Source organism: Perca fluviatilis, chromosome 14 (genome assembly GCF_010015445.1).
Source record: "Perca fluviatilis chromosome 14, GENO_Pfluv_1.0, whole genome shotgun sequence".
Lineage (NCBI taxonomy): Eukaryota > Metazoa > Chordata > Actinopteri > Perciformes > Percidae > Perca > Perca fluviatilis.
In genome coordinates, this window is record NC_053125.1 from 19,483,309 (window position 1) to 19,511,238 (window position 27,930).

Consider the following 27,930-nt stretch of genomic DNA (forward strand, 5'->3'; position numbering starts at 1 on the left):
ACACACACATACAGGATGTACTGTACAAACCTACACAATATAATCATACATGTGTAAATATATATACATACACAACACAAACCTCATCACAATACATGCAGTATATGCACAACATACACTAACTTAACACACAATACAATATTAGCTATGTACAGCATATGGTGATATGAATAAAAAAAATGGTCTCATATTTCATGGATGTGCAATAATTACTTATTTATACCAATTTCTATCGAAATTGTTTTAGGTACCAGGCACAACACAAAAGAGTTTAGGCTAATATGTTGTTGCAGTGGACAGGAAGTATAACTTTGTCAAAGTATGCTGCGGTCAAAACCGCTGTAGCTGCCTGAGCTTTGTGTAATAGGGAAGTATGATTAGACAGGCTGTACTGAATATGAAATGTAACTTCTCTCTTTCTGTTGCATTACTATACAAGGTAGCAGAGCAGCAGAGTGACGGTGTTTGTGCTGGATGTGAGGATGGGGCACACTGTGCTCTGTGTGCTGGGGTTATTCTGTGAGTACATCGGTGACTTCACTGTGTGGTGACTTTTAGAGGCAGACTTAATCAGTATGTTAGTTTTGTAGGTATGATCATGATCTGATGTGACTTGGTTCAGACTGGAGGACTGTTGAATACATTACTGGACTAGTTACTTTCACACACATTTGCACAATGCAAGTTCAGTATTTGTTTCCCACCTCTTTATCAACTTACAGAATACCATCAATGCCTGATACTGTTGATTGATGAAGTAATAGTTGCTTTGCCACTGATGAAAGCCTTTGTTTATTGCCTAATGAAGTTGTATTCTTTATTTTTAGTGCTGAATACACTCCTCTCTGGACAGGATGATGGTGACTATTGTATGTTTAAAAAAAAATGACTGACTCAATATTTATCTCCTAATTATCACACACTTTATCACACTTTGTCACATCCTCTTTTTTGTTTTTGCCATGTCTGTATCATTTTACTCTATGTACAAATTAAAAAACGGGGTGCTTGTCTGTGTGCCCAGGTGCAAAAACATGTCTACGGACACCTGGGTGCTTGTCTCTGCCATGCTATACACCGGTGTGTAAATACATTAACCACATTGGCTATGTCAATCTGGGTTTAAATAGCATTGTTTTGGTTATGGACACCTGGGTGCCTGCCTCTGTTTAAAGATATTATTATGTACCCGTGATATCATCACTACTAAATCACTCGTATGTTGTCATATGAAGTATATGTTTATTTGATTTAGCTTATCACTAAACCAATGCTCTACCTCTGTTACATAGCTACTGATCCAATCCTGGAAAGTCCTGCATTCACTTTGTTTGAAGAAGACTCTGTGATTCTGCGCTGTAGGAATCATGCTTCAAGTAATGAGAAGAAAGCTACCTTTTTCAAAGACGGATCACCTGTTAAAATGGACTCAAACCATCATTCACTCCCAGGAGCAGAACTGATCATTTATTCAGTGTCTGTGTCAGATAGGGGCAATTACACGTGTAGCTTTGAAGAGGGGGCAGAATCCAAACCAAAAGAACTGAGAGTGAAAGGTAAGTATCTCTCACACTGGGATGAAAAAAATATATACTATTGTTTAAAATTCTAAGTCAAGAATATACAAAAAGAAGTCATAACTTAATCTAAACTCAAATGTCCACTTACAGTATTTTGTTTTCTGAGCCTTTAAATGCATTTTATTGTCTTCATTCAGCAAATATTTTTTTTGTCTCACAGTAAATGCTACATGAAGTATTCATACTTCTAAAAAAAATACTGAGCAAGTACTGAACAACAAGTGAATCCTTTCTCTGCCTTCACCTAACCAATCACCACAGATTTAGTAACAAGAGTTCAGGTGGCCGTGAGAATTACTGACACTACTGAAAATGCTGCAAATACATGAAACACATTCACTGATTTGCAAATACAGAAAACACAAGCAAACAGAGAAAGGCTGCAAGTTGTACACAACACTATGGAGGTCTGCAGGGAGATATTGAAGGCTGATGAATGACTTGACTACTTGTAATTTAACTGGAAAACAAGCTAATTTCAGATTTCACATTGTGATTGCATGATTTCATTACTGGAGATATTGGGTACACCTAGCATCAGCCTTTCCCATTTACTGACTACTTGTGTGTCTCCTAGAAAATTGTTTTTGGACCTAATTTTGTTGTGTGCGACTTTTCTCAATTTTTCCGTGATTTCTGAATTTGCAGCCATGAGCGTGTTGTCAAACTGTTGAAAATGTTTCTTAACTCGCTGATGTCCTGTCTATGTTAATGTGTTTTCTTAAGCTGCAGTGAGTTAAGCTCTCTCTGGCACCACTCTGGGGGGGGCTGCAGACATGTAGAAAGTGTCTGGGGTTTGGTTATGTGTATAAAAGTGCAAACAAAACAAGTAACACACCATGTGAAACAGAAGTGTCCATAGGGTTATGTTAAAATGTAAATACATTTTTGTGGGCATGTCCATTGTAGTAATTTTCTTGTTTTACTGATTTTCTAAACTAAACAGAACGTAGACGTAATGTCGAACTGAGAGCAGAAGAGACAATCATTCCAGTGGGAGGCCGTGTGACCCTGACCTGCTCTGTGGAGGATCCTGCTGGCATGGAATATGAATATGAATTCAGACGTACTTCAGACGCTCCTGAAAAACCTTCTGCTCAGACTGAAAAGGATAAAAATAAAGTAGACATACCAGATGGAGGCAAATACATCTGCAGAGGAGGGAGCAGGGAACAATATTTCTTCACACCTATAAGTAACGACGTCACCATTCAGGAAACTGGTGAGTTTAGTGATCTGCTCCTAAATAAAACCATTCATACATTCTTTATGTTCTTAAACAGTGCATTAGATCAGTAGGAAAGCAATTGCTATGAGAAAAGAAGAACCCTAATGAATAAATGATGTGGGCCCACTGCCTTACTTCTCTAAAAAAAGTTTAAAGAAGGTATTATATCCATTGTCATGGCAACAATGAACTATTTGTTTGATCTTTAATTTGTGTACAGACACAATAGAGGAGTTTAGGATGCCTCCATTAATCTTTTGAGTTTTATTTATAAATATCTGGAATCAGGTAAAACACATGACAGCTGAACGGTCGGTGTACTTTTTCGTTCATTCAATTTTCATTTCATAAACAGACTTAAAAAACAAAAAACGAATGGTTATTTGATTTTCGTTTTAAAATACAACATTTGAAATTGAAATACAAGGCATTTTTTCCTTTTCATGGTCAAAGGGGATGGGAGAAATTAAAAATATGCTGTGGTTTTCATTTTCTATTTCATATAACAAAAATAAAATCACGCGGAAATAGAAATGAAAAAAGGCTTGTTTTTTCATATTCAGAGACCGGATGTGGTCATTTCCAAAGCAACAGGTCCGTGTACTTTTTCGTTCATTCGATTTTCATTTCATAAACAAGTATTAAAAAACAAAAAACGAATGGTTATTTGATTTTCGTTTAAAAATACAACATTTGAAATTGAAATACAAGGCTTTTTTTCTTTTCATGGTCAAAAGGGGATGGGAGAAATTTAAAATATGCTGTGATTTTCATTTTCTATTTCATATAACAAAAAAAACACTCGAAAATAGAAACGAAAAAGGCTTGTTTTTTCATATTCAGAGACCGGATGTTGTCATTTCCAAGGCAACAGCGCCAGCGTAGCCTATGTTGCTTTCAGCCCAGGCTAAAATTACTTTGGTAACCTGTACTCTTGATAATGCTTGGGGGGACTTTTATTTCATAATGTCACATTTATTTATTACCCTCTCTCCCTGCCTCCCTCTGACTCTCTGTCTCTACCCGCAGGAGACAACTTTGCCCAAAGAGAGTCGAACCAGCTGAGGAAATAGAATTTCATTTCACGGCTGTAACGTTACCGTTACGCCACCGTTACCAATCCCAGCAAACTTTCTGTTGCTGCCGTTAAGCTTGCTGATCTGGCAGAGAGTCACCGGGGGCTCGGGATCAGATCATGGGGATCAGACCTCCGGTGCTGGGTCTAATATTCTAATATTAGCTGCTGCAGCTAGCCTCCAGCCCTGACCTCGGTCCCCGCGGTTCGCTCCCCGTGCTGACTATTTCATAGCCATATTTATGTAGAGGGGGGCAAAAAACGGATGATCAGTCGCTCAGGAAGTTATAGGCTACTGTAGCCTATAACTTAACTGGTAGGCTACTGGTAGGCTACGCTGGCGCTGTTGCCTTGGAAATGACAACATCCGGTTTCTAAAAAAAAAAACCCTTTTTTTTTTTTTTTTTTAAAAAAAAAAAAATCACAGCATATTTTTAATTTCTCCCATCCCCTTTTGACAATGAAAAGGAAAAAAATGCCTTGTATTTAAATTTCAAATGTTGTATTTTAAAACGAAAATCAAATAACCATTCGTTTTTTGTTTTTTAAGTCTGTTTATGAAATGAAAATCGAATGAACGAAAAAGTAGGCCTACACGGACCCTGAGGTCCGTGTACTTTTTCGTTCATTCGATTTTCTGGGTCTAATATTTCGTTCATTCGATTTTCTGGGTCTAATATTCTAATATTAGCTGCTGCTGCAGCTAGCTAGCAGGTAGCCACCAGCCCTGTGACCTCGGTCCTCGCGGTTCGCTCCCCGGGACTGACTCTGCAGAGCTGGCGTTACCCGCTCTATGATCAATGAGCAATGATCAAGGATTACCAAATGTCTCTCTCATATTGCTCCTCATAACCACTGAAAAACTAAAAAATCTAACCCAAAGTACAATTATTATGGACGTTAGCTGACATTAAGGGTTTCTGCTTCATTAAGGGAAATTGTAAGGAAAAAGCTTAACGTGGTTAACCATTAAGCTTTTTCACGTTAAGCGATTTTTTGATCACTGTTTATAAAAGTCGTTATGGACGTTATCTGACTGATAACTGACTGATATTTGATTGATCATTGTTTATGTACATTAAAGTTAAGCTTTTTCACGTTAAGCGTTTTAGAATGTCCCTGCTGCTGCTGAGGGAATCTGTAGCCTAACTTCCGTTTTTTGCCCCCCTTTACATAAATATACATATGGCTATGAAATAGATCATGAAATACAGGCTTTAGTCATAATAGTTCAATAGCCTAAATACATGTATGTTTTACTATGTATTTCGAGGGACTTTTATTTATTCCATCTATTTATATGCACGTTATATTTAAAGGAAGTTTGGTTATCTCACAGACTCAGACTAAAAGCAGCAGCAAGCCTGCCTGACATCAGTGCATCATAGCATATCACTATCTGCAAATAAAATAAAATATGAATAAATCACGAGCGCGGCAGATTCCCAGCTCAGCTAGAGCGGGTAACGCCAGCTCTGCAGACGGACCAGTCAGTCAGCACTGGGGGGCGAACCACGGGGACCGAGGTCACAGGGCTGGTGGCTATCTGCTAGCTATCTGCAGCAGCAGCTAATATTAGAATAGACCCAGCACCGGAGGTCTGATCCCCATGATCTGATCCCGAACCGCCGGTGACTCTCTGCCAGATCAGCAACAGAACGTTTGGGATTGTTAACGGTGGCGTAACGGTAACGTTACAGCCGTGAACTGAAAGTCTGTTTCCTCAGCTGGTTCGACTCTCTTGGGGCGAACTTGTCTGCGGCGGGTAGAGACAGAGAGTCAGAGGGAGGCAGGGAGAGAGGGGAATAAATACATGTGGCATTATGAAATAAAATCCCCCCCAAGCATTATCAAGAGCACAGGTTTCCAAAGTAATTTTAGCCTGGGCTGAAAGCAACACTGGTAGGCTAGGCTGGCGCTGTTGCCTTGGAAATGACAACATCCGGTCTCTGAATATGAAAAAACAAACCTTTTTTCATTCCTATTTCCGAGTGATTTTATTTTTGTTATATGAAATAGAAAATGAAAATCACAGCATATTTTTAATTTCTCCCATCCCCCTTTGACCATGAAAAGGAAAAAAAGGCCTTGTATTTCGATTTCAATTGTTGTATTTTAAAACGAAAATCAAATAACCATTCGTTTTTTGTTTTTTAAGTCTGATTATGAAATGAAAATCGAATGAACGAAAAAGTACACGGACCCCCTGAACACAGTATTTGTGCAATTTTCCCCTTGACTTTAAACATTATTCTGCTAAATATTTTACAGTAGTTAAAAGTGAGTCAGTGATGCCAAATCAACATCTTTCCTCTATCATTTCATTTTTTATATGGTGCAAATCCACTTTTTTTAAGGTGTCCATAAGATCATAGTTATGAACATATAGTTAAGTTAGCTGTTAACACACAATCAGTGGAAAGATTGTTGAAACGTCTCTAGACTTACAGGGTTATTGATGACAAATTGTTCTGGAAGGCAAACATAAATGTTATTTATGCCAAAATGCATCCTGTTTTGAGATTTCAAATTGAATAAACTTTAAATCGTTGAATTTAAAAAAAACATTAAATAAAACGGTGTCTTGTTCATAAACCTTTTAGTGAAACCATTTTTTTTTTTTTAATCAAAATTGCTGCGGCCAAACTGTCTAGTCCCTGTACTACATGTATCTTGTGGAAGGTTACTAGTATTGCAGTACTTTGGGAGACTGTTGTGAGTCTCTGTAAGCTCTTTAATGCCCTGAGTAGCTGCTAGTATTAACACTACTTGGCACTTTAGTGGGCTTTGAGCAGTTTATTTTAAAGAATTTGTAGGATTACTCTATAATTGTTTTGCTGCAGAATAGAACAGTATGCATTCACATAAGTATCATAAAGATTGTAGTGGATTTTTTTTTGTTTCTGTTTAGTTGTTAATCCTGTTTTATCCTAACTGTATTTTTAATGTGAACAGTTCCCAACAAAGCTGTTGTGACCTTTCAACCCGACTGGCCTCAGATATTCAGCGGTGAGAAGATCACTCTCAGATGTGAGATCCAGGGAGGTGGAGACACTGACTGGACTTATGAATGGAGAACAACCAGCTCACACATAGTTCCTACAGGAAAAGAGTATATTAGCAGTGCTGAGTACCCCAGTGGTGAATACCGTTGTATGGGTAGAAGTGACTATTTCTTAACTAAGTGGAGTGAAGCCATCACAGTATCAGGTAAGTCTTTCAGCCATGTGGACAATGTTTTTAATGTTTTCATTTAGGAAACATTTCTCTCTCCAACAATAATGAAGTCTCTTACAGGGAGCTCTGCAACACATTGTGGTTGTTTTTTTACTGTGAGAACAGAATAACTTTAGAGGACCCCCCCCCCCCATACAGTACAGTGTTCTGTTGATTTATAATGCTTTACAGGGAGGAACAGAACTACACAGTTGTCTTGTCTGGAGAGACAAAATGCAGCGTTCATGTTGCAAATTTGGTAAATTATGCTTCTAGTTATTTAGAGTAGAGATACAGAGAAGACCCACAGGAAAATAGAGAGGGGTCTGACATGCAACAGAGTTCCTTGGTTAGATTTAAATTAGTATGTATGCAGTGTATATAAATAACTTAAATGTTTACAATATCAAGCAAGTTTATGTGTCAAAATCTAGGTAGTTATTGCCTCTGGGGGCTTTACTATTTATATTGAGCTAAATCACAGTGACCACAATTACCTTTTTTACCTCTCGGTTCTGAAACAGCTCACAGACCAAAGGCCCAACTGAGAGATGAGAAGAGAGACATTCCAGTAGGGGGCAGTGTGACGCTGACCTGCTCTGTAAACACAGCACCATCATCTGGATGGAAATACTTCTGGTACAGAGGAGAGAAAAACTCTCTGTACACACAAGATGGTGTTCTCTACTCAAATAGACAAATCAGTTCTGGGTGTGAACCTAGTTAACTTGCGGGTTAGGTTAATTGGTAGTTAGGTTAATTAAGATTAGTCACCTAATTGGCTGGTCTACATTACCTGTTGGTGTGAATAGTAGTCTGTGTTATGTGTTAACCCTGTGATAGACTGGCTCCCTGTCCAGGGTCTACCCTTGCTCTCCCCCAATATGAGCTAAGATCAGCTTCAGCTCCCTGTGACCCTGCAAAGGAGAAGTGGGTACAGATGATAGATACATAGATACTACGGTATTAATTTTACAGTTGTCTTCCAAAAATGGAAAAAAACACAGTTCAATTGTTCAACTGGCTCCTCACCACAACTTTTTGTGTGTGTAAAAACAGTTTAAGAGGAGCGACCAACAAGTGCACAGTAGCACACGAAATGTACTTCTTTACTGATTAAAATTAAAAATGAAGGAGTTAACTAATATTTTCTTTTGCCTTGCTATAGTTAATATTTCACCTCCAAGAATGGGTGAAATTCATTATTTATTCTTAATAATTAATTAATTTCATCAAGGTATTTTGATTGGGGTTATTCACAGGAAAAGTAAAGAACTTGTTTTGTCTTTGTTCTAAACTGAACAGCACATAATCCAAGGGCTAAAAAGGGACAATAATAACTATTTTTATTTCTGTGTTCCAACTTAAAACAGCATATAAACCCCGGGCCAAACTGACTGCTGTTAACAGAGACATTCCAGTAGGGGGCAGTGTGACCCTGACCTGCTCTGTGAACACAGCACCATCATCATCATCATCATCATCATCATCATCTGGTTGGAAATACTTCTGGTACAGAGGAGAGAAAACCTCTCTGACCACACAAGATGGTGTTCTCTACTCAAATAGACAAATCAGTGTCTCAGTAGGAGGAGTCTACAGGTGCAGAGGAGGAAGAGGAGAGCCTGATTACTACACAGACTACAGTGATTCAATCACTGTCAACAAAAATGGTGAGTTTGTCTTTTTTGAACTAAATTAAAAACATATTTTGTATTCATAATTATTGATTGATTAAAGTAAATTATGTTTTGGTCTAGATTTAATGTTTCTTTTTTTATCCTTACTGGAATTTCTTGACCACGAACAGTTGCAAACAAGGCTGTTGTGTCTCTGCAACCAAACTGGTCTGAAATATACGAAGGAGAGAAGCTCACTCTCAGATGTGAGATCACAGATGAAGGAGACTCTGGGTGGGAGTATGAATGGAGAACAACCAGCTCAATAAAACCTTCAAATCAAAATGAACACCATATTAGATTTGCTTATGCATCCCACAGTGGGACCTACAGCTGTAAGGGCAGAATGAAAAGTGCACAGCAGTCTTCAACAGAGTGGAGTGATCCCATTACATTGACAGTATCAAACAGTAAGTGACATCACATTTATTTAAAAGTGAATATTAAATAATTCATGTTCAGGTTGTTTTGGTTCACATGTTTTTAGTAAATATTCAAGTTTGTGTTTACCAATTTCAAAGGATGCTTTTGATCCACTATCATAACATGTTTTCATTCTGTTAAATCACTTCCTAACAGAGCCTGTCCTCAGTGTGTCTCCATCATGGCTGAGTCCTGGAGCCTCAGTAACTCTGAGCTGCAGTGTTAAAGATCCATCTGCAGGATGGAGGTTCTACTGGTATAAGGCTGTTCCCAGACTGTCAGACATCTCCTACAGCTATGATCTGCTACCTGGCAGCACCAACGGGACTGAACAGGATTCCTACATCGTTGATGGACAGACACACACAGCAGGATATGTGTGCGGAGCTGCAAGAGGAGATCCAGTGATTTACACTCATTACAGTGAACTGAAGTTTGTCTGGTCTGGAGGTAGGTTAGTTTCTGTCTGTTCTTCTCACCTTGGTTCATTAATGTTTCTACAGTATCTTGAAAAATTATGCCTATGTTATAAAATAATTAGTTGTGTATATCCATGCTGCCCCAATTGAAGACATTAATTGACTGTGGTGACCTTATGAGCCAAACTTTCTGCTTTCTACCTTACTGGGTGATTTTACATACTGGACTGGAAAACTTCTTCTGTCTTTAACTTTTTCCTTTTTCAATTCACCTGATAGCATTAAAACATCAGTCAGAGAGTTATAAGTCACCAGAGAATGATAAGATGTTTGCTGAAACTCTGAAATCCTCTTTGCAATGAGTACATTTACTTCAGCTAGTTTAACTCATTTTACTGGTGATACGTATAGTTTTTACCTCACACAACAGTCAGGACATCAATAATTAGAAGAGACCTGGTCAGTGGTCAGGTAGGTGTACAGACAGACACAACTTTTCTAAAAAAACAAATTCAGGCAAAGGAAACCACTGAGAGAGACAATGCAGCACATTTGAGTATGAAATACTCCCTCCCTGTATCTTTGTAGAGTAAAAAACGACCTACCTTTACCTTCCATCTTTGAGCCAACAGCTCCTGTATTCACTTGGTTATCTACAGTATCATTCACTCAAATGGTAAAACGTTTTCAAGAGAGATATCATGGTTTTACTAAAACACTGCACCTTGTTGCAATGTTAGCATTAATCCTCTGCAAAAACAATTAGAGCAAATGAATATTTGCATTTAGGCATTTTTAATCTTAAAATCACTTTGCCTGTTTTGTTTTTCAGAATTTGATTTGTCAGCATCTCTCACAGTGAGTCCTGACAGAGTGCAACACTTCACCTCTGACTCTGTGTCACTGAGCTGTGAGGGGAACTCTACTGAGTGGAGAGTGAAGAGTCTTCCTGAGAACAGCTACTGGCCATACTGCTCCAGCTGGAGGACAATGACCAGATCTACATGCACCATACAGCGTTACAGACTCAGTGCTGCGGTGTTCTGGTGCGAGTTTGGATCAGGAGAGTTCAGCAATGCAGTCAACATCACTATACAGAGTATGGGTTCATTACATTTTCTTTGTTCTTTTATAAATAATATAAAAGAAAATGCCATATATAATAAAATGTTTCAACATACAGTATATATTTTACAATTATGTTGTATGCAACATAGAAGAGTACAGTACACTGACATTTAGTGTGGCCCATTACTCTGCTACATGGTATCTAAAGTAACTGTAAGTGACTGACATTAACCAGAATATTTGTCTATGGTTTGTAGATTTGACTAAGTATGTATGGTTTAGCCTATTTTAATATAATTCAGTGTTAGTCTCGACCATTAGTATGTACCATCAAGATTTAGCAGCACCTTTGGAAACAAAAGAAGTTACACCAACATGTTTGACAGAAAGAAAATATCACAAATATTAAGTATTTTTTTTATGTTATGTGTTTTCTTTAACCATCCACTCAAAAAGCTCAATATTAATGTCATTATATTGTTGTTACACAATACGACAATACTATGCAGCCAGTTAGGGAATAAGATGCTTTGCACAACAGTAACATTCAATCCACCAAATATAATTATTTTCAAAATTAAGAGTTTAGTATGAAACTCATTCCAAATAAAGCCCAGTCACATATCTCCCTTGTATAGGCTGAAAAACATTCCATCACCTTATGATGATGATGATGATGATGATGATGATGATGATGATGATGATTGAATGTAGTATACAGTATATTTCTGTAGGTTTATGGGTGATCTGTACTTTACTTAGTTTTTATTCCAAGGATCCCCATAAAAGTACTGTGTAGTTGATAGTACCGTGTAAAAACAAAGTGTGATCCATTCTCATCATTCTACGTCCACTCATCCTGAAGTTGTGCAGCAGCTGATCTCTGACTGAAAACTCATATTCTTTGTGACTGTTTTACAGATGAAGATATTATCCTGGTGAGCCCCGTCCGTCCTGTGACTGAGGGAGATTTTGTTACTCTTAGCTGCAAATCGAGACGACAACAACATTCAGGGAAATCCTTGAATGTTTTTTTCTATCGAAATGGTGAAGTCATTCAAAATGACACCAGAAGGGAGCTAAATATCTCTGCAGTGTTGAAGTCAGATGAAGGCCTCTACAAGTGTCAACACTCAGGAACAGAGTCCACACAGAGCTGGATGTCAGTTAAAGGTGAGGAAGAAAACAAATGCTGCTTTTCTTTCATGTAAACCATGTTTCTGTCTAAGAGAGAATTTTCAGTATTAACAGTTATCATTTATTATAGCAGTGTCCAGGCCTGAAAGCTCTTCATTTCCTGTGCTGATGATTATTGGGCTGGTTTGTGGAATCATACTTGTTATTCTTCTGCTTCTTTTGTGTCGCTTCAGACTGTCCAAAGGTGAGACATTTTTCTTCTATTAGATGTTTTAAGCTTTAGTTATTCAAATACACAGATGTATTCTGATCTCATGACATAGAATGGCTGTATAGCAACTTACAATACAAAACCATGTAACGACAAATGTCTTTTTCACAGATTCATGCTTTAACAGGTTGGTACAACACCCTCTTCTTTTGAACATGGCAGCAAATACATTCCATGTTCCTTTTTTAAATGTATTTGCTACATGTTGTAGGCCGATCCAGACCGAGAGCACCAATCGGGGCTCTGCCACTAGTGACATGGTCAACCAGAACGAGGATCAACTTAATCAATATTCCACTCTTCTCCATGGTGAGCACACATCTTGATTTTACTGTGTGCATACAGCACACTGCCGGCTACAGTCAGATGGCTGGGAGGACTACTGTTTGAAGGGTCTTTCATGCTTTTAGGTTGAAGGACCTCTTTACAAATAGATGTTATTTTCTATGACGTTGGGTTTGCATTAATAGTCATGTTTTGTACATGGAGAACAAAACGGTTTACAATGGTTCAACCAGACTAACAAGGGCAGAAAGAGACAAAGATCCCTCTGAGCAACAGTTAAGTAAGAATAGAAGAAATCAGCAGTCATTAGTAAAAAAATCTGGAAGTGTAGCATCAAAATGTGTGCAGATTTATATAGGTACCTGAACCTATAGGTCCCAGTGGTTGAGTGTGCAAAAATGTCTACAACAAGTTGGATTTAACAGGCAACATGTTGCTTTAGCAAAACTATTCTTCAAACTTTACAAATATTAGAAATAGAAGGTTAGTCTGGGGTTAGCACTAATGGAATAACAGATGAACAAACTATGAACTGACATATCACAGTTTAAACCTCTCTTAAACCTATCTACCACTGAGTAGAATGCAGAGGGCCATGAGGTAAATAGGTTCCCAAAAATATTTAGAGCCCAATTGAACCATTGTAGTTCAATAATAATCTAGTCACTTACGCTTTTCTGGACTGGAAAACAAGTTCAATATCCAAGTTCCAACCATATTCTCCCCCTGACATGCAACACTGTGGGGACATCCACTTATAAAAGTTTTAATCATTCAATTCTTACTCTTACTCTTACTTACTCTTTTTGGACAAAATCTATTTCAAATGTGCTTATGCTTATCTCTATGAATCAGTCAAAGGCTCTGAAGATTCATGCACTGCAAAAAAGCCCTGTCCAATTTTAGTTTAATTTGCATGAAACAGTGGCAAATTTGGCCGCCAGTGCATAATCAAATTAACAAAATGTGTGCTACTATTGTTTCTAGATGTGAAAATGTCAATTTAAATAAGATAAATTGTTAATTAAGACGTGGCAAGTGACACTTACTTGATTTAAGTCAAACAGCCTTGTATAGTTGGCACTAGATAATCAATAATCAATAATTAAAACAAGTCAGATTTGAAATTTAAATGTAAGATTATATCACTTATTTGGAAATAGAGTGTTTGCGGTGGTAGTTAGAAATGAAACAACTGCATGTTAAGGGCACTTCAGGATGTTATATAAAATCCTGTAACTAAAGAATATGTATATTTCAGGTGCAGCTGAATCCCAGGATGCCACGTATTCTTTACCTGCATTGAAAAACATTGGAAAGAAGGGTGAGTACTTCAAATAATGGATACAAAACAGTTAAGCAATATGTAAGGCGAAGTGATTTATATACAATCCTGTAACTAAAGAATATGTATATTTCAGATGCAGCTGAATCCCAGGATGTCACGTATTCTTTGCTTGAATTAAAAAACATTGGAAAGAAGAGTGAGTACTTGAAATTCATACAATGGATACAAAACAGTTAAGCAATGTTTAGGCCTGAAGTGTTTTTTTTAAATCATTTTATGGATTCATCTGATCTTCTTAACAGGGAAGCAACATAACCCAGAGGAGAGCTGTGTGTACTCTGATGTGAATATAGGAACTCCAGGTACAGTCATGTTCAAAGTTTGTATTGAAATGTGTCGTATAATTACACCATGCTGTAGGTAATGATGAGTCAGCAGTTCAATTAATCCAAGTCACCTTGGCTAACTACTATATACTACCACTAGGCGTCACCAGAGTTTTAAATGGTCAAATACAACATCTTACACATCTAGGGCCTTTTTAGACTTTTGGTATTTCTTAGTTTGTGTTTTTCATATATAGTATGGGATTGTTATATCTGTTGTGTCATTTGTTCATAATATGTTTCTATCCCACAGACATGGTATGAACTGAATTGTTTTTTTCTTATTGTTTAACTCTCTAATCATGCTGATGCATATTAAATAGATTGTATGTGGAAATATCCCTCCACCCTCTCCATTTTGTCTTACACAAATGAAATGGCACCATTATAGGTTGTTATATTCAAAAACAGTCTCATCACTGACATGATTATTTCATCTTTGAATATGTGTTGTAAAATGTTTGCTGCCAATTTGTCCCTTCTCTAAAATTACGGTTGCATATTTAGTTATTCAATTTTTATATCAGACGCTGATGTACAGTTAGGGTTAACACAGGCATCCCACATTTCTTTTATTTTCATTCTACCTGTCACTCCGTTCATGGATGGATGACATCCAGCTGTACAGTACAGTATATTTCTGCTGAGCAATACACCCTGAGATCTGGTTTCTGTTTTAGATGACAGTCTGATGTACGCCCAAGTCGACTGCCACAATAAAGCTAAAGTCAAGAAGAAGAAAGGTAAGTAGAGTCTGCATTCACCTACAGTTGGTATTGTCCAACATGTTGGTCGTGCAATTTACAGTATGGAATGTGTTCAATATTTCTAAAATCATAGTTGTTTATCATTTTTTGTTTTTATTCTTTGCTTATGTGTCTTTTTTAGTAATGCATGTTTATTTTACTTTTTGTATGTATTTCTAATAATAATAGTTTGCATACATTATTAAATTGTATAAAAGCTATATAATTATCTATGTGGCCAGTTTGAGTACAGCATTACATTCATTCTTGGTATTAGTGGAGATGTTGTACAGTTCAGTTTATTATCATTATTTATTATTACACTTTTTTGCAATTGTTTTAAACTGAACACCTCTCCATTTCTAGGGAAATCAACTCCTTCAGCAACTGATTAAACAGTTTATTCTGAAGTTACATAAACCACGAACAGTTCTTGGTAATAATGTGGCCATATGATGTGCATACTTTAAGGATTATTTATTAGCATCCTTACATCTTGAATAACAATATATCTTTGTTTGTGTTTTTGTTTGCCTCCAGGTCTGTAAGGAGAGGTGTATCGACAAACAGTTGACAGCTTCTTTTATAAAATGATTGTGTGCACCCCTACTATCCAAATATCAGATATGCTCGTGTACAGTTATCTTGATGGTAGATCATATGAAAGAATTCCATAATGTAGATTTCATATCTCTCAGCACATGACTACTGAGGCATATTTTCATTTTATTTTTACAGTCATTTTGTAATTAGCTTTTTAAGGTTTCTGTAGGAAAGCTATTCCAAAAAACAGCTCCAATAGAAAAGATTGATTCAGTATATTTGAGCTTTAGTAACCAGCTGCTTTAAAGTTAGCATCTTTTCAGTGTTAAGAAAGATCCAGGATGGTCATCAACCATTACTTTAATAGATGTAATAACCTGCTGTTACTTGTATATATTTCCTCTGTCTAAATAATGTATTGATAGTTACGCCATGTATTTTACTTTACTCAAAAAGAGTGGTTTTAAAGTCCTTTTTTTTGCATTTGTATGCATCAATAAACTTAGTGTAAAACATGTGTAAAACTTCTGTGTTGGAGTGGTACTTCTCTCTCTACAGTGGAACTGCATTTCAACATATTCCCCACTGAGTGAGAAAGCCTATGAATTACTTAATGAGTATGACAGCTGCCTTTTTTTCTGTTCCTTTAAAACTGCATGCTGGTGTGCCGTTTATTCTAGAAGAAAACTCTTGACTTTAACATTTTATGCAGCAGCAGCAGTTGCCTACAGGATGATAAAAGCTATATCAGGAAGGAAATTGAAATGTCTATCTCTCCGTTATGAGATGAAATCAATTCAATAGTCTTATGTCTTATATATGCACAAATAAATATTAAATCAGACTAGCTGTGCAATCTTCGTTTGAAAGGGAAGGAAGTGCAGACCATGTGAAGAAGAAGTTAGAGAACACTTCCGATCCAACATTCAAATGTAATGCTTATTCTGTTTCTCCACAGTTCCTGATTTCTCTTCATATGCTACAGTTTACAGCTTTCTCTTTACACCAAGCAGAAGCAGAGTAACAGAGTGTCGGTGCTGGATGTGAACATGAGACACACTGTGCTCTGTGTGCTGGGGTTTTTCTGTGAGTACATCGGTGACTTTCTCTGTTTAAATCATAGTTACCATTGATAACACTTGTTAAATGTCTGAGGTTATTATGTATTTGATAGTTTCTGTCAGTTTCATGTCTGATGAGATTTCAAACTTTATTTTAGCACTCTACTGTGGACATGCTCAAGGTAATTGTATAATTTTATTTCTTTTTATATATTCACTCATGACAAATCACCAACTGCATCACTTTTCACCACATTCTCTTTCTGTGTTCTGTTTTGTCAGTGTATGATAAATACATTGAATAAAAAGAAAAGCCTTTTTTACTCTGTATCTTGTGTTGGTTTCTAGATGCTGTGTTGACCATTGAACCAAACTGGTCCACTTTATTTACCGGAGAGTCTGTTACCTTCATATGTGACATGAGGGAAGGAGAAGACACCGACTGGTATTACTCAATCTGGAAGGATGGTGGAGAATTTATCCGCTCCAAGAACTATATATTACAACCACTAGTTATAGGTTACAGTGGTGAATACCAGTGCTTTGGTGATCACAAAATCTCGCCACCTTTTAGAAAAGAAAGTAATAAAGTCTCTCTAACTGTATCAGGTAAGTTACTTATTATTATATACTTACTTATTAAGAGCCTTGGTGATATGATCACCCTGTTTGGCAAAGTGCTAATATATAATGTTTTAATGTTGTTAATCTAGTGTAAACACTAGTTTAAGATTAAGAGACCTTAAAGTTTGACCACTGATGCTGTATATGAAGCTGTGTAACTGTGTAATCCTGTACTTTGTGTAAATGACCAATGATCACATGATCATGAGAACTAAAATAAGAAGAAAGATGGGCAGGGGTCAGCTGTTCACATCATGTAATGATAATGATGATATAAATTCAAAATATATTGAAAACATTAATTGCTGATACTTTTTAAACATTTATTCATACTATATGTTAATTTAATTGAGCTCATTTAGTAAAACAAGGTATGAGCTTTGTTAAAGACAAAGATGTGATCCTGGAAACTCCTGCATCCACTTTGTTTGAAGGAGAATCAGTGACTCTGCGCTGTAGACATTGTACTCAGACAGAGGAGAAGAATGCTGTCTTCTACAAAGACGGATCACCTATTCAAATAGACACGAACCATCAGCCACTGATAATATCAAATAACACAGTTCAAGTAAAATCAGATGGGAGCTCTTACACGTGTAAATTTGAGGACGAAGAATCCGAACCAATAAAACTGAAAATGGAACGTAAGCAGTTTTTATACTAAGGCAGGCATTCCAAGAGAGAAGCAAAGTGATGATTTCTCTGCATTATCGTAGAAACACTGAAAACTTAACAAAGGGAAAAAGAGAAGGCTGAATTTAAATTATCATTAAAAGTGTCTTGGTTCTAACTTGTTTCCATGTTGGGTTAATTTTACCAACAACTTCAGTGGTTAATAAGTGTGTTAACCTAGTTATTATTGATTTCCATCAGTTTACTATACCACATAAGTGATTAAATATTTTCTGTATTATTTCCTACAATTAGTTGTAACACCACCAAGAATACTGGATGGAAATGTATTATTGATTTGAATTATCTTTCAAATAAGTCACTAAGTCACTGGGACAATAATTACTACTTTGTATGTCTTTGTTCTAAATGAAACAGCCCAACCAAAGGCCCAACTGAGCAAAGACATTTCAGTAGAGGGTAGTGTGACCCTGACCTGCTCTGTGATCACAGCATCATCAACATCATCTTCATCATCTTCATCTGATTGGAAATACTTCTGGTACAGAGAAGATAAAACCTCTGGACCTCTGACCTCACAAGATGTTCTTCTCTCAAATGAAACAATCCGTGTCTCAGTAGGAGGAGTCTACAGGTGCAGAGGAGGAAGAGGAGAACCTGATTACTACACAGACTACAGTGATCCAGTTACTGTCAACAAAAAGAGTGAGTTTGGAATTTGTCTTCAGAATTAAAAAACTATTTTGTATTCGTAATTTTTGATTGATGAAAAGGCTAAATACATTATGTTTTGATGTTGATTAAATATTTTGTCATTTTTTTATCCTTACTGAAAATTCTTGAACATGAACAGTTGCAGGCAGGGCTGTTGTGACTCTACAACCGAACTGGTCTGAAATATACAGAGGAGAGAAGATCACTCTCAGATGTGAGATCCAGGAAGGTGGAGACACTGAGTGGACATATGGATGGACAACAACCAGCTCAAACACATTTCCAACAGACAAGGCATATACTATTATCAGTGCTACTGAGTCCCACAGTGGACAATACCGTTGTTTGGGTAGAAGAGACACCTATACCTCAACAGAGTGGAGTGAAGCCATCACATTGAAAGTCTTGTGTAAGATGGACCATCTTTCATACATGTTAACAATGTTTTCCAACACCTTTTTATTCAACAATTATGTATCTCTCTTCAGGCCATGCAGTAAGACATTCTAACTGTTTTTTTTATTAACAGAGAAACGTACAGGAATGATGAAACAAAATCAAGTGACTAACAGAGTGTAATGATGGTGCAGTTTAACACTACTCCAGCACAGGAAGAAAGTTCTGGGTGTGAACCTAGTTAACTTGCAGGTTAGGTTAATTGGTAGTTAGGTTAATTAAGATTAGTAACCTAATTGGCTGGTCTACATTACCTGTTGGTGTGAATAGTAGTTTGTGTTATGTGTTAACCCTGTGATAGACTGGCTCCCTGTCCAGGGTCTACCCTTGCCCTCCCCCAATATGAGCTAAGATCAGCTTCAGCTCCCTGTGACCCTGCAAAGGATAAGTGGGTACAGATGATAGATATATAGATACTACAGTATTAGTTTTACAGTTGTCTTCCAAAAAATGAAAAATAGAATTGTTCAATTGTTCAACTGGCTCCTCATCACAACTTTTTGTGTGTGCAAAAACAGCTCAAGAGGAGCGACCAATAAGTGCACATTAGCATTGAAATGTACTTCTTTACTGATTTAAATAAAAAAATTAAGGAATTAATTAATATTTGTTTTGGCCTTGCCAAAGTTAGTATTTCACCTCCAAGAATGGGTAAAATTCATTATTTATTCTTAATAATGAATTAATTTCATTAAGGTATTTTGATTGAGTTTATTCACAGGAAAAGTAAAGAACTTGTTTTGTCTTTGTTCTAAACTGAACGGCACATAATCCAAGGGCTAAAAAGAGACAATAATAACTATTTTTATTTCTTTGTTCTAACTTCACAGCAAACAAACCCCGGGCCGAACTGAGTGTTGACAACAGAGACATTCCAGTAGGGGGCAGTGTGACCCTGACCTGCTCTGTGAACACAGCATCATCATCATCATCATCATCATCATCATCGTCTGGTTGGAAATACTTCTGGTACAGAGAAGAGAAAACCTCTGAACCCGTGACCACACAAGATGTTGTCTTCCTCACAAATGGACAAATCCGTGTCTCAGTAGGAGGAGTCTACTGGTGCAGAGGAGGAAGAGGACAGCCTGATTACTACACAGAGTACAGTGATCCAATCGCTGTCAACAAAAAACGTGAGTTTGGTGTCAGTCTTTTTTCAACTGAATTAAAAAACTATTTTGTATTCAAAATTATTGATTGATTACAATAAATTATGTTTTGGTGTAGATTAAATGTTTTGTCTTTTTTTATCCTTACTGGAAATTCTTGAACATGAACAGTTGCAAACAAGGTTGTTGTGACTCTGCAACCAAACTGGTCTGAAATATACAAAGGAGAGAAGATCACTCTCAGATGTGAGATCACAGATGAAGGAGACTCTGAGTGGGAGTATGAATGGAGAACAACCAGCTCTATAAAACCTTCAAATCAAAATGAACACCATATTAGATCTGCTTATGCATCCCACAGTGGGACCTACAGCTGTAAGGGCAGAATGAAAGGTGCACAGCAGTCTTCAACAGAGTGGAGTGATCCCATTACATTGACAGTATCAAACAGTAAGTGACATCACATTTATTTAAAAGTGAATATCAAATAACTCAACTAAATGTTCAGGTTGTTTTGTTTCATATGTTTTTAGTAAATATTCAAGTTTGTATTTACAGATTTCAAAGGATGCTTTTGATCCACTATCATAACATGTTTTCATTCTGATAAATCTCTTTCTAACAGATAAACCTCAGCCTGTCCTCACTGTGTCTCCATCATGGCTGAGTCCTGGAGCCTCAGTAACTCTGAGCTGCAGTGTTAAAGATCCATCTGCAGGATGGAGGTTCTACTGGTATAAGGCTGTTCCCAGACTGTCAGACATCTCCTACAGCTATGATCTGCTACCTGGCAGCACCAATGGGACTGAACAGGATTCCTACATCGTTGATGGACAGACACACACAGCAGGATATGTGTGCAGAGCTGCAAGAGGAGATCCAGTGTTTTACACTCATTACAGTGAACTGAAGTTTGTCTGGTCTGGAGGTAGGTTGGCTTTTCCATTCTTGCATAATTAAAGTAATATATTTATTGACTTTGGAAATCCATGACCTCATCTTGTAAGACTAATACATTATATTTGTATTATATACCACAAGTATTTATGATGATAGTTTATATTTTTAAGACATGTTTAATTTAATGACGTGCCAACAATGCCCAGATCTGGAAAATAAACTTTTACCTAAATATGCGCTGTAGTGTAAGGTTGAGATACTTTCTATTTTTTTCCTTATTTCCATCCATCCCTTCCTTCCTTCATTTTTCCTTTCCTAATTTGTCTTTTCTTAATTCCTTCTTTTCACATTTGCTTGTTTCCGTCTCTCTTTCCCTCAAACTCTTAAGTACAGGGCATTTAGTTGTAATGGGGCATTTGTCTATTTTGGTATTACTACTTTACATAAAGGTACCCTATGGAGCATCAGCTGTGAAAAGAAACTTGAAAAAATTGTGAAAAAGATTAAATCCACAGTAAACCTAAAGGTTTTCATTGTGGTCTTTTTAACTGAAAATATAGCTGTGTAGGTGTGATCCTTTGATTTTATTCACCAACAACTTAAACGATTATACACAATAAAACCAAATAACTGTTTTCATTATGGTCTTCTTAATCTTACTTTTATACATTGCTTTTCCCTACATGATGTTTTTCAGATGTTCATCTAGCAGCGTCTCTCACAGTGGGTCCTGACAGATCGCAGCACTTTAACAAAGAGTCTCTGTCACTGAGCTGTGAGGGAAACTCCACTGAGTGGAGAGTGAAGAGGTTTACTGAACCTAGCACTGTGTTTTCCTGTTCTATCTTTGGGAAAATGAATGGATCTACATGCAACATAGACCGTTTCTGGTTTAGTGGAGTGTACTGGTGTGAGTCTGAAACAGGACAGATCAGCAATGCAGTCAACATCACTATACAGTGTGAGTTTGAATTAACTTAAAAGATTTTTCTGAAGTATTGAATATAGTTTTGAAATTTGTAGGTGATTAACAATCAAACTTATTTTCAAAATGAGTTAAATGTTATTTCTCTTTTAACAAACCATTAAACAAGCTCAACAGCTTTAGTTCATTCAAGCGTCATTTCTCAATATTATCCAAGAAAATGTCATTAAGATTGTATATGTCGCTGACATCTTTATGACAGTAGCAATCTGGCTCTATCTCGACTCCTACGCTACACCTGCAGTCAGAATAAACACTTTTGTTCCCTCAGTAGACCATTCTGTAGTACACTGACACAAAATTCACGTTGGCTGCCAACAAAAAAATACTTGTTGATGTGTGAACACATTCAACAACCAATATAGCTGTAATTTTTAATTATGTAAAAGCCAAAAGTGTCACCTTCTCCATCATTCAAATAGCGTGAAATTTGCTCAGCAGCTATGTGCAGCTGTAGAATTTTTTTATTTCTCCTCATCATGCACTTCAGCTTGTTCACCCTGCACCAGCTGATCTCTCTGACCTAAACCTCTTACTCCTTGATCTTTTTACAGATGGTGATATTATCCTGGTGAGCCCTGTCCTTCCTGTGGCTGAGGGACATTCTGTCACTCTTGGCTGCAGGTTGAAGACAGAAAATGTTCTTTATAATGTGGATTTCTATAAAAATGGCAAACTCATCCAAAATAATACAAGAGGGGAGCTGACTATCTCTGCAGTGTCAAAGTCACATGAAGGCTTTTATAAATGTAAAGGAAACGAGTCACCAGGTCGGAGGAGTCAGACGTCACAACAGAGTTGGATGTCAGTAAAACGTGAGTATGATTAAAGTTTCTTTTTTGTAAGCTGTGTTACAGTCTGAGATAGAAAAGTTATAACTGAATTAGAAGTCGGCTTGGTTTCATCTGATTCAAACTGTTAGTGTGAGAACTTGTTTTATACATATGAACTTATGAATCGCTTAGAAGTGAAAGCTATGACGTATGTGAACAGGGGTTCATGCAAGTGTATTTTAGTGTAGGTTATCTTTTATCTGTGCATTTATTATGTGTAAGTATGTTTGTATTTGTGTGAGAGTCAAACTCTATTTGAGAAACATTTTAAAATGATATAGTATTAATTATTAATATAATATTCATCTTAGCAGCATCCAGGCCTGAAGAAATCTCTCCATTTCCTGTGCTGTTGGTTGTTGGGCTGGTTGGTGGAGTTTTACTGATTCTTCTCCTGCTGCTGTTTCTGTATCGCTACAGAAAGTCAAACGGTGAGATGGTTTCCTTCTGACGTTAGATTGATTCTGATCTAATTACCTGTCCTGTAGTAACAATACAACATTATGTAATACAAAACAATGTAACAGCAAATGTCTTTTTTACAGATTCATGTTTCAGCAGGTTGGTACAACACTCTCTTCTCTCATTCTGAACATATCAGCAGCACATTACATGTTCCTTATTAAATCCACTGGATTGACTTCCATGTTTCTGGCCCACCAGGTCTCCGAGCACCAATCAGAGCCCTGCAACAAACCACATGATCAACCAGGAAGAAACTCAACACAAGGAATATGCATCTGTTCTCCATGGTCAGCCTTAATCCTGATCCTAATTTACTCTAAACCAATAATTTACATTTCTGGTGATCTGTTGTTTAGATTATGGAATTCATGTAATGGGATTAAAGTTATTAATATGACCGTAGCTTGATTTTCACTGCTCTGTAGGTGATGCTTATCTCTACGAAACAATCAAAGGCCCTGAAGAACCTAAACATGGTACAGTAAATACTTTGTTTAATTTGGAGGAGTTACAAATTCAACTGTAGAATAAGATGATTGCATGATTGATTGACAATCCCTTATATAAAAAAACATCTACATTTCAGATGAATCCAAGGATGTCACATATTCTGTGGTCGAGCTTAAAAACATTGCTAAAAAGGGTGAGTGCTCTATTTTTTTGGCTTTTCCCCTTTTCTTTATTGTGTTATATATCTTTTTTGTGCACATAATGAGTTTAGATAGTGAAAAAGCCCAAAGTCCACCCCAAAGGGATTTACCATCTCCAACAGAACACTGTGCACAAACTGCTCCAAACTGCTCTATTGTAGTCCAGCCTTTACTTCAGGTACGAACATGCATCACTTTGTAACACGTTATAATGCTCGCCTAGCTGCTAGCGTGGCACGCCCTCATACTCTGCTTCTGACTGGGTAGCAGAGATGGGAGTAAGTCACACATGGGCAAGTCACAAGTAAGTCTCGAGTCTTAACCTTCAGGTCTCAAGCAAGTCCAAGTCATTTTTTGTGACAATCAAGCAAGTCACAAGTGAAGTCATACATTTTTAAACAAGCTAAAGACAGTGGTTATGAACTGCTGGAGTTTTATTTGCATTTTTTCTGACTAAATATTCAAAACACATTGCGTCCAAGCCACATCTCAACAGTTTAAATTTACAGATACAGATACACGCACAGCCTAAAACTGATATTAGGCCAACAATAAATCAACATACATATTTGTTCAGTATGCCTCAGACATGACATCAAATCATGAAATTAATTCAAACAATTCAAGTATAATGGTTTCTAAGTCAAATAATATTCTTCAAACAAACATCATTTTTATGGGACAGAAACACATCCTTTAACTTTTCCTTCTCTTAAAGAAAAAACATATTCTTTAAGAGTAGCTGAATCCCGCCATCTTTGTGTAATTTGGAGAGATTGACAGTGAATTTATCACATGGAATGAATAGTATGTTAATATTTGTCAGTGTATTTGTGAGTGAATGTGTGCGTGTTTGAGAGAGTGAGTGAAAAGTTATTAATATTGGTGAGTGAATGTGTGTATGTGCGTGTGTGTGAGTGCAGAGTGTGTTGTGTGTGTACTGTATGTGTGCCTAGCTTTATTCACATACTTACGTCTGTGTGTGTTTGTGTGCGTGCGTGCGTGCGTGCATGCGAGAGAGAGAGAGAGAGAGAGAGAAAGAAAGAGAGTGCAGTTTGTGTTGTCTGTGTATGTGTGTGTGCCTAGTTTTATTCTTTCTAACCCCCACTTTGAACAAAGGGGAGGGTGTGCTTATTCATAGCCCAAAACTGAAGGGAGTTCTATCCATCACAAACGTCCAAATAGTGATTCTGTTGAATATGGGGACTGGAACCCGAATCTCTCCCGATTTGAAGTGTCTGATGAAATTTGACGTGGTGGTGGTTGACGTCGGAAATGTTTGTACTGCAGACCTTGCAAACTGCCGTTCGTTTCTTCTTTGCCTGGTCAGATGTGTAATCTTTATAGCCAAACTTTATTATTTTCGGTGCAGAGGGATCCATGATGTTAAGTTACTAGCCATAGCCAGGTCTCTCATAAAATTAACTCCTCCTCATTATTATAGGGGGAAAAAAATAAATATTTATTAAATAGAAAGTCAAGTCATTTGACTCAAGTCGAAAGGCCTTTTTATAGTTGTGCGTCAAATCGACGGCGGAGGGTCTGGAGTAGATGCAGACCCCTCTGCGTCTACGCCAGACCTTACGCCGTAGCCTGACTTGCACCTCTCGAAAAATGTAACTACACGCCGCTTGTCCGTGGCTTGGTAGCGTTGCATTTCCCCCTAGTCATTTTCTGATTCCCCTTCTCCATAAACAACATGAAATCAAGGACAGGATACTTTTCCAGCTACAGATTCCCCACTGTGGTCAGAAAACACAGGGGAGACACTTTGTTTCTGTCACTATGACTCTAGAGTCGCTACTCGCTACGATCGCCGGCACTCTCTCCCTTCTACCACACACTCCTCACACACACACATGCGGCTCAACGCACAGACCAGCGCACAAGTATAAACATCAGGCCACTTACATAGGCTACAGCAAGAGCTCTGGGTGGAGCCTCCGCACAACTGTAAAACGGCCTTTTGTCAAGTCTCAATTCATAAATATCAAGTCAAAGTCAAGAGTCTTTTATGAATGTTTATCAAGCAAGTCTCAAGTCCTAAAATTTGCGACTCGAGTCAAGTCATGTGACTCCAGTCCCCCATGTCTGCTGGGTAGTACTCCTTACCTAGCTAGTGCGCATGTGGGACTCGCAACAAAGATGGAACAGAAGTGAGATGCCTCACAGAGAGTTCAACACACACAACCCGTTTTCATTCCGAACTCGTAAAATAAGTATGTTTGGGCAGTGTCCTTCAGCGTCTGATGCGACGAAAAAGGCACCCTTTGGCGTATTTGTGTAACGTACTGGGGAGAGCCGCAGTTGAATGACATTTAGCGAGTGGTATGTAAGGGGAAATTGCTGCGTGAGGAGGTTGGTTGGGGTGGCGGATGAGTAAAACACCGGACTTTCACTCAAGAGACTCAGGTTCGCGCCCAGCGTGTGGCGTTGTGTTTCGCGGCTTTTGAGGCGTCCTTTCCCCGTTGGTTTTTCTCCTAAACCCAACCTCCGCGATTCCGTTATTGTCGCACTTCACCCGCGGCCATTTCCCGGCTTTTGAGGCGTCCTCCCCCGCTTGCTGGAGTCGCTTTAAGGGACGGCAATAGTGGCGACCAAGCACGTTTACATGAGACGCTAAAGGAGACTTTTAATGTCAATAAGAATGAGAAAGGCTCCTGACCGAACGTCCTTATTTTACGAGTTGGGTGTGAGAATGTGTTGACACACAGGGTGAAAAGAGGAGCTGCAGCAATGTGTAGTACAACAAAAATATGGTGTTTTTTGAAAATTAAACCATTTAAACCTATTCTGGTACAACCTATAAACACAATTATGAACCTGAAAATGAGCATAATATGAGCACTTTAAGATGCTTTTGTAAGCCAGCAGTGTCGATTGTCTTTTAATACATTCATGTGATCTTCTAACAGGGAGGAATAACGAGCCAAAAGAGAGCACTGTTTACTCGACTGTGAAGATGGCATCAGCTGCAGGTACAGTCAAGTACAACAGACTCGCCTGAAGTTTTTATTGGGTGCTGCCTGCCACAGTGTAATCTTTTCATACAACCACTAGTCAGCAATTATCAAATCCTACACATACAGTACATTAAAGCTTTGAGACTTTTTGTAAATTGTATTCTCCATTTATGCATTTTAATGTCTGAACCTACTGCAGGCAGTCCTGAAATAAACATGAGGGCATGACACATTTAACTTAGCTTTATTCTGCCTATCGATCCATCCATTCATATATAACCCAAAATGTGGCTTCTGTTTTAGACGACCTGTTATATGCCCAGGTACACTCCCACACTCAAGCCAAGAAAGATACAGGTAAATAAAGCCTAAATTAACCGGCATCTGTTATTGTCCAGCAAGTTTGTCTTGGACACAGTGTAAATGTGAGTTCTGTGTCCATCCAAGACAAGTTGGTATATCTATATATAAAATTGTATCTGTTTGTAATTTCCTTTAATTTGTATTTTTATTTATTTTTTATCTATTCCTAAATCGTTACTTGCAACAACTATCATTATAAACTATTGTGCCCTATTATTGCAACCTGTTGTAGCCTGTAACATGTTTTCTCATGTGCTTTTCTTTTCTACATCACGTTTACTTTCTGCATTTCTGAAGAAAACAGTATACATATATCAGTACATTATCATTATAAACTGGGGCATTACTGGCAAACATAAGAAACAAACATCTCTCCATTTCTCAGGTCCTGCAGCAGCAGATGAAACTGTTTAGTCTGAAGTCAAACCAGGAACAGCTCTTGGTAATAATGCCGCCTGTGTGCATATTGGGATTATTATTCACACTAATGATTTATTTTGCATTGAAATGTGTTATACATTGGAATAAAATGTCATAAAGCACCCTTAATTCTTAAATAATCCTAAATCTCTATTTCCTTTGGTTTTCTTCCAGGTCAATAAATACATCCGTCTAGACAAAATCAACAGAATGGATAACAACTTGAAAACCCACATCATTATTTTAATAATATTTACAGCTGTATGTAATCATTGTGTGCACCTTTGTTTATTTTGTACAGTCAATCTAATAGCAGTTAATTTACAGTAAATACATCATATGTCTTTTAATCTTCTTTTAAATGTTTGGTTGATTGCTGTATGCTTAAATAAACTTTTGCTTCAACA

The 27,930-nt window shown here is 37.4% G+C and overlaps 2 protein-coding genes across 5 annotated transcripts; both read left to right on the forward strand.

Moving 5' to 3' along the window:
* The first annotated feature begins 449 nt into the window (after positions 1-449).
* Positions 450-16,358, forward strand: LOC120572472 (Fc receptor-like protein 5). Its single transcript, XM_039821806.1, has 19 exons — positions 450-519; positions 828-869; positions 1,293-1,556; positions 2,527-2,802; positions 6,839-7,093; positions 8,473-8,772; positions 8,910-9,188; positions 9,358-9,651; positions 10,453-10,719; positions 11,610-11,861; positions 11,956-12,069; positions 12,208-12,223; positions 12,308-12,405; positions 13,643-13,705; positions 13,803-13,865; positions 13,972-14,031; positions 14,736-14,798; positions 15,342-15,961; positions 16,330-16,358. Exons 1-18 carry the CDS (start codon positions 483-485, stop codon positions 15,347-15,349), a joined length of 2,751 nt encoding a protein of 916 aa, XP_039677740.1. The 5' UTR covers positions 450-482; the 3' UTR covers positions 15,350-15,961; positions 16,330-16,358.
* On the forward strand, positions 16,294-27,930 carry LOC120572471 (Fc receptor-like protein 4). Of its 4 annotated transcripts, XM_039821801.1 has the most exons (20): positions 16,294-16,430; positions 16,564-16,587; positions 16,754-17,014; positions 17,464-17,673; positions 18,080-18,367; positions 18,516-18,785; positions 19,663-19,968; positions 20,116-20,394; positions 20,570-20,872; positions 21,542-21,805; positions 22,384-22,644; positions 22,974-23,093; positions 23,208-23,223; positions 23,326-23,414; positions 23,553-23,603; positions 23,714-23,770; positions 26,693-26,755; positions 27,044-27,097; positions 27,489-27,545; positions 27,698-27,930. In XM_039821801.1, exons 1-19 carry the CDS (start codon positions 16,394-16,396, stop codon positions 27,515-27,517), a joined length of 2,982 nt encoding a protein of 993 aa, XP_039677735.1. In that variant the 5' UTR covers positions 16,294-16,393; the 3' UTR covers positions 27,518-27,545; positions 27,698-27,930. The 4 variants fall into 4 exon arrangements, with proteins under 4 accessions (XP_039677735.1, XP_039677737.1, XP_039677738.1 ...); XM_039821803.1 differs by lacking the exon at positions 17,464-17,673 and having other exon boundaries at positions 16,295-16,430; XM_039821804.1 differs by lacking the exon at positions 17,464-17,673 and having other exon boundaries at positions 16,295-16,430; positions 18,155-18,367.